The sequence below is a fragment of the Falco biarmicus genome, chromosome 2 (assembly GCF_023638135.1).
Source record: "Falco biarmicus isolate bFalBia1 chromosome 2, bFalBia1.pri, whole genome shotgun sequence".
In the NCBI taxonomy this organism is placed as follows: Eukaryota; Metazoa; Chordata; class Aves; order Falconiformes; family Falconidae; genus Falco; species Falco biarmicus.
Window position 1 is genome coordinate 26,285,539 of NC_079289.1, and position 12,757 is coordinate 26,298,295.

General features: G+C 35.4%; 1 protein-coding gene and 1 long non-coding RNA gene across 4 annotated transcripts in view; one reads left to right on the forward strand and one right to left on the reverse strand.

The window, feature by feature from the left end:
* Positions 1-12,757, forward strand: part of NBEA (neurobeachin) — a 510,074-nt gene that overhangs the window by 168,995 nt on the left and 328,322 nt on the right. For all 3 annotated transcript variants that reach the window (XM_056329059.1, XM_056329057.1, XM_056329058.1), the window contains exons 19-24: positions 306-387; positions 596-719; positions 1,050-1,242; positions 1,508-2,527; positions 6,669-6,886; positions 8,390-8,543. In XM_056329059.1, coding sequence (XP_056185034.1) covers positions 306-387; positions 596-719; positions 1,050-1,242; positions 1,508-2,527; positions 6,669-6,886; positions 8,390-8,543 — 1,791 coding nt within the window. The remainder of the gene's footprint in view (positions 1-305; positions 388-595; positions 720-1,049; positions 1,243-1,507; positions 2,528-6,668; positions 6,887-8,389; positions 8,544-12,757) is intronic.
* On the reverse strand, positions 6,755-10,712 carry LOC130144844 (uncharacterized). The gene is made up of 3 exons (XR_008820265.1): positions 10,272-10,712; positions 8,962-9,112; positions 6,755-6,857 (listed from the first exon to the last, which is right to left on the reverse strand). It is a non-coding gene; the product is annotated as an uncharacterized LOC130144844 (long non-coding RNA).

Genomic DNA, 12,757 nt, shown 5'->3' on the forward strand with positions numbered 1-12,757 from the left:
TTTGATCTGTGAATGTATAACACTATGAGGAATGTGAATGAAATATGTTTATAACACCATTATTAGGTATTTAGTCAGCTAACTAAAAAGTTAGTTAATGAGTCCCTGTTCAAACATGAAAGTCTTGTTCCTTGCATAGAGGAATTGCTTGTTTCCATTCTTCAAAACTAAAAATATTTTACCAAAATGTTTTGTATGAAGTTAGGGTGGGGCCATGGTAAATATTCTAAACAATTAAAAATGAACAATGACATGCTGTAGCATTTAATTAAAAATGGTAAAAGGAACTTAATGTTCTGTTTTAGATTTTGACAGAGCAAGTATGCACTCAAGTTGTTCATAAACCACATCCAGAGCCAGATTCTACAGTGAAAATTCAGAATCCAAGTAAGGACCCATGTTATGTTTGTATGATAAATGTATTGCCTAGAGGTTGTGGGATTTTTTGAAAGTATGATTCAGAAAGCGAGAACAATTCATTAGTGTATCTCTACTACATACGGGTTTCAGTTACTACTTACATTAGTTGCTGTCAGCAAGGGTTTTTTTTTAATGCTGTTGAAATGTGTTACATAACTAATTTATTCTTTCAAAGTGATTCTTAAGGTGGTGGCAACACTGTTAAAAAACTCCACACCAAGTGCAGAGCTGATGGAAGTTCGACGTTTGTTCTTATCTGATATGATCAAACTTTTTAGCAATAGCCGTGAAAACAGAAGGTATGTCACTACAAATAGTATTTTCTCATCCTTGCTTTGTGTATAATAGCAGTCTGTTATACTCTTTGTAGAGTTTTGTACTGTATATTAAATGGAATATATATAAAAAAAAAAAGGTCATGTAATAGGTTTGAGGTAATTTTTCTTCATTCAGCAACTAATACTGGATTTTTCTGTTTAGAACATACTTCAATTTTTTATCCATCCTGAAGTACTTTTCTTTCTACCATTGGTTTGATGTTCAGAGATGTCCCTCCCATTTTACCCATCATAATATTAAAATAAAGAAGCTTTGTCTGGATATATTTTGACCTAATTATTTCACTTTAGATGTTTACTTCAGTGTTCAGTGTGGCAGGACTGGATGTTTTCTCTGGGATACATTAACCCTAAGAACTCTGAAGAGCAGAAGATCACAGAGATGGTTTACAACATTTTCCGTATTCTCTTGTATCATGCAATAAAGTATGAATGGGGAGGCTGGAGAGTGTGGGTGGATACTCTTTCTATAGCTCATTCCAAGGTAAGAAATGGCTCGTGTATTTTTTTTTAATACTGGTAACTCCTCCAAAGGGACTAGCAAGCTCGTAAAATAAGCTGTAAAGTGATTTAGTGCCATCTGGTGGCTGTCTCCATACATGTCAAGGTGTCACTTTTTGTTATCCTGTGTCCTTTGAAGTCAAACAATTTGTAAACTGTACATAATGTGGTGTTAAGATTCTTGTTAGTTTTTGTCCAAATTAACGTAGCATATATTCATCCACGTAATCTGTACTTTTCTTTTTAAGGTCACATATGAGGCTCACAAGGAGTATCTAGCAAAAATGTATGAAGAGTATCAAAGGCAAGAGGAAGAAAACATAAAAAAGGGGAAGAAAGGGAATGTGAGCACCATCTCAGGTCTGTCCTCTCAGACAACAGGAGCAAAAGGTGGAATGGAAATTCGAGAGATAGAAGACCTTTCACAAAGTCAAAGTCCAGAAAGTGAAACAGATTACCCTGTCAGTACAGATACAAGGGACTTGCTCATGTCTACAAAGGTGTCAGATGACGTGCTTGGAAGTGCTGAGAGACCAGGAGGAGGAGTGCATGTGGAAGTTCATGACCTTTTAGTTGATATAAAAGCTGAAAAGGTCGAGGCTACTGAAGTAAAACTTGATGATATGGATTTATCACCAGAGACATTGGTAACTGGAGAAAATGGTGCACTTGTAGAAGTTGAATCTCTTCTAGACAATGTATATAGTGCTGCTGTTGAAAAACTCCAAAACAATGTCCATGGAAGTGTGGGCATTATTAAGAAGAATGAGGAAAAAGATAATGGTCCATTAATAACTCTGGCTGATGAGAAAGATGAACCTTCTACTAACAGTACCTCATTTCTCTTTGATAAAATACCTAGTCAAGAGGAGAAACTTCTACCTGAACTTTCAAGTAATCACATTTCTATTCCAAATGTGCAAGAAACCCAGATGCATCTTGGTGTAAATGACGATTTGGGATTGCTTGCACATATGACAGGTAGTGTAGATATAACATGTACTTCAAGTATAATAGAGGACAAGGAGTTCAAGATTCACACAACTTCAGATGGAATGAGTAGCATTTCTGAGAGGGAGTTGGCTTCATCATCTAAAGGATTAGAATATGCTGAAATGACTGCTACAACTCTTGAGACAGAGTCTTCTGGAAGCAAGCCTGTACCTAGTGTTGATGCAGGAAGTATAATTTCAGATACAGAAAGATCTGATGATGGTAAGGAAGCAGGAAAGGAGATACGGAAGATCCAGACAACTACCACAACCCAGGTGTGTTTCAAGTGCTGTAGTCATGTATTTTTCCAATGTCATTGCTCTTTGTTGCTGCTGGATAAAATAATAGTATGAGATCTGAAAGGCATTTGAGGTATATTTCTTTAATTATATGAATGGTGTCCATCCTCCAAGCCTATTTGCTTTGAAAATGCCATGATGTGTAAGGATTGCGAAGTCTTTCATATCCGTATAAAAAAATACGTATTGCAATTGTGGATGCTTTAGTTTAAAAATCTTAGCTAAGAGAATCTCTCGTCTTTTTTCTTTAGTTCTTCTGGACACATTCACAGATACTTTTAGAATTCTGCTTTAGACTTTCTTGTTATTATGTCTTAATATTCAAAATATCTATATTTTACTATGAAATCACACTGAAGTGGTTTTTACTCTTGCTGTACCTTTCTCAGAGTGTAGTCTTACAACACCTCAGTAGACTGTAATTTCTTCCTGTACAGGAATGCTGGCATAAGCAATCTTCGTATTTGAGCCTAACACAAGAAAATGAATAGTTTAGGTATAAGAGAAGAAAAACTACAACTTGATTCCCAGACCAGAGAATTATTAATTAAAAAAGTATTTACTTTCTTCTTGGAGATCCTTTCTTGCCTAGGTCTCCCTCTGAAAAATTCTGAGAAATTACTGTTTTTGTGAGACCCATAGCATACTGAAAATGGAAGGGCCAAGCCAGAACACTACTCTGAAAGAATTGTACTCTGTATGCACAGCAAAATAATCTGAACTTTTAAAGCACAGGATTAGTTTCCTCACTGGCATTGTTCCGAGACTGTAGCATGTAACCAAAGATTGTTTTTAAGGATGTTATAAGGTGAAAAAAATTACTGCCTTCAAGATTTTACTAGCTGACAGTACGTCTTGTGTGTACACCAGCATTTTTCTTCTAAGATTTTGAATTCAAGCAGACTTCCTGAAAGTATGGAAGAAGAGCCAAACAAAGACTGTCAGAAATTGCTCTGCCTGGTACCGTGTAGTGTGTACCAAATCATCAGAAGAAAGAATTTCAGAGATACACTCAAGTACACTCAAAGTACATGTCATCTGATGAAAGAACAACGATCAGCCTGCCCTCTTTGTTCTTCAGGGAGACAATACTTTCAGAAAAACTCCAGTGAACTGATGTTTTAATTTATTTATTTAAAGAAACATGGTTTCCAAAATGGATACTTTCCCCTTTAAAAAAAAAATTAAAAAGATTAATCAGACCAGTGGGTTCTAATATACAGAAACAATCTCTCTTCTAATTCTTTCTTCTATGGTAAGAACCTCTGTTTTGAAGAGAAAAGTAGAGGGAGCTCTTGCATTCCCTAGACAGGTTTTATAAGAGTTTAAGGTTCTTATACTTTTCAAAACTATGAAAATCCTCACAACATCAGTGACACACTATCAAGCATTCTTAGGGATCCTTATGTTTAAAAGTATTCGGTGTAATAAAGAGCAAGCCCTAAAAGCTCTCAATAGAAATAGTGTACCTATTACTATCAGTTCAAAAAAAAATACTTTAAGTCTTAAAATTAAGACTGTTAATGCCACGGAAACCGATAAATGGAATGAATGGAGGATAACAAGAAAAAGGAGCAGTCCATTTTTATTTTGAAACGCATTTTTTTTTTTGTTTAAAGAGTAGAAGACAAAGGAAATGCTAGTGTTCAATTGCTATGTACATATATGCACCCATAAATACAGTGAATTTGTAAAGGATAATCTTACTTTATAGTAGCTAATGTAGAAAATCCTGTTGGTGTGACTTTCAGACTTTTCTGTTCTTTAACCTTTTTTCTTGATTAATTTCACCTATAAAGTTGAATAATAGAAAAGTAAACCCCTAAGTTTTATTATTAGAATAATTAATATATTTATTAAAAGACTATAATTATTTGTTAAGATTAAAATGATACATAAGTCTTAATAACTTTGTATCAGATCATTGTAAGAGAGAAGCAAAATGTTTTACTCCCAGCTACTCACAAAATTCCTTATATCATCTGAACCTGTAAATTATCTACAAACCATGTACTCTTCCAGAGTCTGACTCTACAAGTTAACTTCCATGATTCTCCATCTACTACTTAAATTACAGTTATTCCCACTAAAATCAATGAACAACTACACTGATTTGATTTAAGTCAGAAGCCATTAATATCTCTTTGAAATAATTTTCTTAAAAAAATTATCAACTGTGTAACCGTCAAAATTAGTATCTTTTAATCTCTTCTTTGGTTGTTTCAAAATACCCTGTGAACTGTAAGCTGTCCATACTTAAATCTTTTCTGTTTAAATGAAGTTAATATTAATAAAAAAAGATCTAAATATGTATTAAATAAAAGATAAATCAAGAATTATTGTTTTCATGAGTAAAGAACAGTGTTAATTTTAACATATCTACAGTGGGGCTGGAGATTGGTGTTTTGATTGCAGCATGCATAGGAACTGCCACATTAGATATGATCCCTTTGAGACAACTGAAAACACTGAAAATTACTTAAAGACTGTCCATCCAAGTGCAGATAGTTGGATTTCATGGCAGTTTACACAACACACATCGAAGTCCATTCTTGGAAATATGGTATTATTGGCTGGATAAAACTTCTGTTACGATAGAGTTATGATACCATTACTGCTGCTGACATGACAACCACCTGTAGTTATACCCAAAAGAGAACAAGTGGTATGTGGAGTTGCTATTTTCCAATTTTCTAAAAATTTGATCTACAGTCAGCTCCCCACCTTATCAGTAAGAAGTAAGCTGTCTTTTATTCAAATGGACTGAAGAGAAGCAACAAATTGCACAACAAAGTAGAGATGGGAACTCCTGCTTACTTCTAAGAAGAGTTAATGCCTTTATCAATATTAGATCAAATATTGAAGAATATAAAATTACCTCTTTCCTATGGTCCCAACTAAGAAGGACTGAAAATGGAGTTGAAAGCAGTATGCAGAAGACTAACGTAAAAAATGTGAATCTTAGATGAGTCTAAGAAAAGAAGAAAAGAATCATTTAAAGACATCAAAAAAATAGAGCAAATGAAAGCAAGAGTAACAATTTTGATCCCAATAGGTCTAATTGAATGAAGGGAACCTGCTCTGCTCTCAAAATGCTGGCTACAGAAGATCAAAAACAGACTAAAGATCTAAGAAGCTTTCCAAGTCAACTCCAATGCCATGTCCATTTCTGTATTGCTAGCACAAATATTTCTTAAATGTCTTTGCTTTTAAATTCCAGATGTAAAACGGTAAGCTGAGATCAGGAAATGAATATGTGAGCAAAGCAAGTATATTTTCTATTTTGCCAGCTTTAAGCTAATCTAAAGTCACTTTAAAGTAGTTTCAAGGATCACACTTTGTATTTCTTTTCAGAGGTGTTGCACATTGTAATTTCGTTGTTATTATTATTAATATGATCAAGTTAGATCAAAACGTTTGTTCTTTGCTGCTTTTTTCTTCATGGTATTCTCCATCATATCCTCTATGTATATCTTTTACATCTGTCTTTATCACCAAGTGGAAACAGTCATGACTATGTAGGTATTGAAGAGGAATGAAATTCACATCCATCACCTGTTGAGAGAATCTAAGTGTCCTGAGGATCCACAAAACCTTTAGCCAATTAACAAGAGTAACAAAATTGCTAAAATGATATTTGGGAGACTAGACTTGATTCTCTAATAATCCTGCTAAAAAGACCATATTAATAAATCGGGTTTGGAGAATGAGGAGCTGTCTAAAAGTACACTGATTCCTTGAAGCCATCAATGTGTAGTTTGTCCATGTTTTGAATCAAATATTCAAAAAGTGTAGATGTTTCCTATAAACAATGTCTTATTACTGCTGACCTTGTACATGCTGCATTTTGTCTTTTTTATAATACTTCAAGTGAAGAACCTGAGTGTAAAAAAAAATGGTGAATAGCTGAAAGGAAGGTCAGCTGTAGCCCCTCAGTGCTCACTGATTTGAACTGTAGCAGCTCCTTTACTGAAGGATACTGCCTGCCTTGGAATATCTGCATCTCCTGTAGTTTGTGCTCAGTCAAGTTTTAGTCCATACTTTCTCAAATAATGTGATCCATGCAAAAAGACTTTACAAAAAGTTAACATGATTTTTTACCTTCTTGTTGATGTAGGCAGTACAGGGTCGATCTGTCACCCAGCAAGACCGGGATTTACGTGTTGACTTGGGGTTTCGAGGAATGCCAATGACAGAAGAGCAGCGACGACAGTTTAGTCCAGGTCCACGCACAACTATGTTTCGTATTCCAGAGTTTAAATGGTCTCCCATGCACCAGCGGCTCCTGACAGACTTGCTTTTTGCACTAGAAACAGATGTACATGTTTGGAGAAGGTAGGTGTTCTTTCCTTCTTTAACTCCTGATTTGTGTTTCCATCAATAAGGAAAAATTAGGTGTGTTGTAGATGTTACTGGGGTAGTGGGGAGGGAAAGACTTGGTGTTAGCTTAAGTACCCTTCTGTATCTTGCATCTTCTCTTCCCACCCCTTCCCAGCCTGTTACAGCTCTGTTTCACATAAAACCATTTTTGTTTTCTTGAGGGACTGTATAACTTATACATGCCTAACTAAACTGAGCTACTCTTACAGCTTACGTTTAGCATTAGGATCTGCTGCTTCTGTTTCAGACATGAGGAAGATTTGTGTGTCTTCTAATGGCTATTTTCTTCAACTGATCAATTAAAAGAGAGCTTCTCAACCTGCAAATCTTATAAATAAAACCTCTTTCCTATAACATTTGCTAAGTAATCACTCTTTCTAGTGGACAAACTTTTGTTTTGCATGCCAATTCCTGTGGTGGTTATATTTTAGGAAAGCAATGTAATTTCCTAGGTTTTTTAAACACTTTAAGAGAGATACTCAATAAATTACTGTTATTAGAGCCCTTAGATATAATAGATACTGTTTAATCTACTTCCCAGGACAGAATAGTTCATTTTCAGAAAACCTGAGCATAGTTAACATCCAAGAAGCAATTTATATTGTATTTCATTTCCAGTTTGGTGTTCTGTGATAGTCACTAGGAAACAGATAATTTTGGTATTTTTTTTATTTGGCAATATTTTTCAGAGGGATTTGTATTTTGTGTTTAGGTAAAGCTTAGAGATTAAAGTTCAGTTTGGATATTTTCAGCTGAAACCTTTAATTTTTTGTTTGCTGGCTGGCAACAATGTTGTTTTGGGAAAAGAACATACTTGCAGATTTAGAATTCCACAGTATTTTCACATAGTATTTCTTATTTTTCAGGAGTGACTGTTTCATAGACAATTTCTCACCAATTAGGAGTTGCTGAGATTTCAGCTAATCTTATTAGCATCTGGGGCTTGCAGAGCTTTTTCTAATGCTAAATTTAATATAGGTAATAAATAAATAATAAATTGTTAATAGTAGATCAAGCTATCACTATATTATCAAGTTTCTTCTTTAAAACACCAGCAGGTGTTATCATTAGGTGTTAAGAAGGGTGCTTCAAAAGGCACTGGTGCAGTATGGTGAACTCTTTTATATAAAATAATATCTTTCACACTGAAGAAACAACACCACTGCTTTCAGCAGACCTGCCTATGAAGTGAAGTGGTGGTTGATGGGGATACACAGTTAACGAATCGTTCTCAACTGTTTATCTGAAACTAATCCTGGTGTGAAAATAGGTAGCAATCAATTTGTCCATTAAACTAGTTCTGTTCATATTTTTAGACAATTTACATGCAAAGTTTTGTAGACCAGATTTTGCCTTTATAGCAAAGAAACTTTCACAGTCTGGTTGCAAAGAGTAAATTTATCTAAGCTTTTATTTTAACTGTTTGTTTTTAATCCATTCTTTCTTCTGTTCTTGCAGTCACTCCACAAAGTCTGTGATGGATTTTGTCAATAGCAATGAAAATATTATTTTTGTACACAACACAATACACCTCATTTCCCAGATGGTAGACAATATTATTATTGCTTGTGGAGGAATTTTACCATTGCTGTCAGCAGCCACATCCCCAACTGTAAGTACAATATTTCCACCTAGTGGTCATAATAGAAACTTTTGTTAATAATACAAACCACTATTTGCGGTTGACTTCTCTTCTTTAGGGACTCCTGTACCCCCCCTGCCAATTCCTTCAAAAAAATTAATTTATAATCGAAACTCTTAAGCTATGATGTACAGAGTGTTTATAATATTTTGCATGTGAAATGCTAACTTTATTAGAGAAGTACTACTAAGTAAGAATAATATTTCTTAGGTATTTAGTATTTTGTTTGAAAGAGAAGACCATTAGGATCATGGTTATGAATCTTGATTACTGTAACAAAATTACATGCTTTATGATGGCTAGTTATTGATATTAATAAATCTGTTTTGCATGACCACCATTTGTTTGCATGCCAAATGACACCAGAAGTCATCTCTTCACTACTTACTGTTTATTTCTTCCTTCAGTAGGTCCTGACCTTAGTTTCATTTTTTTTTCTCCAGTCTTGTATTGAAATAGTCTGATATTTTTATCCACTCCGATGTTCTTAGTAAGTTGGAAGTTCTTTCAGTGATCACAGCTCAGGCAGGCAAAGTAGCCTGGTAGAATGATTCATGAAAAATAGAAAAATATGTTGTAAATATTGCATTGTTGTTAATAATTACAGTATTTGAATGTGGTGCCTTGTCTGTGCACATATCTGTAACTATTTCTTTCATACTAAACATTTTAGCTTGAGCATGCTGTAAGTATCTGCAGTGAATACAGGTCTTTGAAAGGGGAGCAAATGAGGCCAGAAGGGACACAGAGGCTCCTTTGAAGTAACGTAGCTAGTAGGCCCTGGAGCCTACAAATGTAGTTTGGCAGTGAAAGTTCAATTCCTTGTTCTAGCCATTCAGCAACTGAGATAAATTTACTTTGCCTCTACTATTACTTCTAGTTAGCTAGCAGAAAAACCTATTTTGCACAATTTTATTTGAAAGGTAAGAATGGGTGGACTATCAATTGGCTAAACATTGATATGACTTTCAGCCAGGCAATTAATAGTAAAATGGTGTCTACTATTTTCACTGTATTAAGTGGGACAATATTTGCTATAAGCAAAAGCGCAGGACTCACAGGAAACACTATAGTTCTCTGTTGTCAGAAGAATGACATCAAGGTTGCTGAATAAAAGATCTTGCAAGTGCTTCATTGTAAATATTGACAAGTATGAGTGCACACCAAGCCATCTTGAGATGCAGACTGTACTATCAGTCTTTACATAAAAGGACATTGGGAGAGATTTTTTAAAACAAACCTTTTAGGTATTATTTGAGAATGAAGAAGTTTTCATTGCCATCTTTTATATAAAACTATAAAACAGACACAGCATTAATTAGGCTGTAATTCCATTGAATGTCATTCATGTTTTTAGCTCTTATTCTAGTTCATGCAGAGCCGTTCTATATGATAATAATTTAGCACTTCACCATTTCCCTCTATTTGTTCTGGAGAGATGTGTGTGTGTATGTATATAGATAGATAGCTGATACAGCTTTATAAATTACACATCCTTTTGTTAAAATATTGTGTGTTGATACTGCCTTGCTACAATTGTAGTGATTTTCATGCATTGATATAAATAAATACATTTCCAGTAGCTGTCTTCAAACTGAATTAATCCTACTTTATGAAATAAAATAATAAAAAAAGATTACTTTTGCCCCAGATATACAGGAAAAGTGGGGAGAAGTAATTGATAACATCACAAATTACCTTCACTTTCTAGGTGATGATTTCATTCATCACTTCCACCTAGCAGAGAACTTCTTTCCTCCCATTCAACTCCTTCCCTGTTCCATCATTGCCCATCCATAAACATTAGCAGGAAGGTGGATTTATTCATCATACAAAGAGCCAAACACATTCTTTGTTGTCGAGAAGGTCCCTCTCCCTCAGTATTGTTCTGAATCACAGTTATGAAGGGACCAGATGTCCTGTTGGGCATCAGACCATTTCTGAATATCCGTCATATGATGAATGAGAAGAAGTTTCGTACTGATTCTCAGACTTCGAATATTTTTGCATCCTTGAACTGCTGTGGAGAAAGTGGATGGGCTGCTGTTAGGATGTGTTTCTTCTCAGTCTGGATAGGGCAAAGTAGTCCAGTGCTTACAGTCAGTTACAGAAGACTCTGTCTTGCTCTCTTCCTTCCAATAGCTGCTAATTGGAAGAGAAAAGAGGTCTGACACTGGAAGTTTGATATGACATCTCCACTGCATAAAAACACTTATGGCAGGCCTTCTAGTGACACTGTCTGCCCGAGTAACTCTCAAGGGAGGAAAGAATCAATACACTTTCTCCCTCACCACTTCAAGGAATCACAGAATCACAGAATGGCTGAGGCTGGAAAGGGACCTCTGAAGATCATCTGGTCCAAACCCCTTGCTTAAGCAGGGCCACCAAGAGTTAATTGTCTAGGACTGTGCTGAAATGACTTTTGAGTATCTCCAAGGATGAAGACTCCACCAGCTGCTTGGGCAACAAGTGCCAGTGCTCAGTCACCTCCACAATGTAAAAGCGTTTCTTGATTTTCAGATGGAATCTGCTGTGTTGTGCCTAATTACATTAATGATTTTTTTTTCAACAAGATGTACAGTCCGAATTTTATGTTGCGTCTCATGAATCCCTTCCAACCTAAACCATTCTGTGATTCTGTGTGATTTTGTGATTCTGTAATTTAAACTAGGCACAGTATTAGAAGTCCAGTCAAGCAGTACTGCACTACTCTAACAAAAGCAAGCTGTTCACAGGTTACCTAAACTGCCTTACTGGATCAGCCCAAAGGCCTGACTGGTTTTATCATTCTGCCTCTAACAGCAACTGTTTGCAACTTAGATCAAAATACAGTAGTCTGAGTTTAATGATGGACTTGGCAGTCCTGGATTAATGGTTGGACTTGATCTTAAAGGTCTATTCCAACCTAAATAATCCTATGATTTTGTGATTCTAATGATACTTTGCTTCAGCATTGAGGATTTTAACAGCTAGAGAGGGTGTCTGGGCTGTCAAGTTTAATAACCGCTGAGGAATTTATCCTTCTAGACTCTATCTAATCTTTTTTGAAGCTTCTTACTCTTTTAGCCTCCGTGATATCCTATGGCATCGAGTCTGACAAAGTAATTATATAACCTTTGAAGCCCTTCTTGTCTTTGTTTATTTAAGCCTGCTTAAAAGTATAAAGTCACTATATGCCTTACTATTTATGCTATGAAAGGAGTGGTTAATCATGTCTTTATTCATCTCCATATTATTTATGATTTTATAGGCTTGAGTCATATCTCCTTGTCTACCTGTTTGAATCCACAGAGTCTTCGTCTTGCTTAGTCTGTCTTTGGAAGCCTCTGATCCTCCATATCTCTATTCTGTGGAGCTTTTCTGAGGCGTCAAAATAGTCACATTTTGTAGATCCTGTAGAACACATATATTTAGTTTATCAACAAGTATGAGCTCATTTTCCTTAATTTCTTCCTTTTTCACTCTTATGAATTGGGTACTCAAATATTCTCACTGAAGGCCTTTTGGGCCCATACTGACATTTCAAAGTAGTATTCTCACTTATTTCCTCCTAGTGTGTTGTATTTGAGGCGTAGCACAAGTATTTACATCTACTTCTAAAAATTAATTTACATTTCTGTCTGGAATAATAAAATATGAGACCAAAAAGGCTATAGAACACACAGTAAAGATCATTCCACCCTTTTACTTGAGGATGATAAAACAGGATGGAATTCAGGAAGAGATTAGAGTAAATTTAGCTATCCACTTGAAGTACTTGCATGTGGACTAGATTTCTAGCTAGTGGAGATCTGCTCAATAGAAGCAAATTATTCAGTGCTCTTTCATGTAGACACCTAGTGGATAATAAGCCAGATCCTGCTGCAATGACTGTTAACCTGGAGCTGAATCCAGCCTCTTGTTGTGAGGTAGCTTGTTTTCTTACAGAGAAGATGACAGACAGAAACAGAGTTCCTTTATTATTCTCACAGTCCTACCTATTCACACTTCCTTGACTTCAGTGTGTCAGCCTGAGTTGAAACAAAGCCTCATCCTGGGCTGCTAATTCTTGGAAGTCCTAAATGTCTGTTACAAAACTCTCATCTCAACAATCTGCTACAGTTAGTTGTTATTAAATGTGTCCCATTGCCTCTCGTATTTCTTTAAAGGTATTTCACCTATTTCTCATTAATAGCATAGATGCT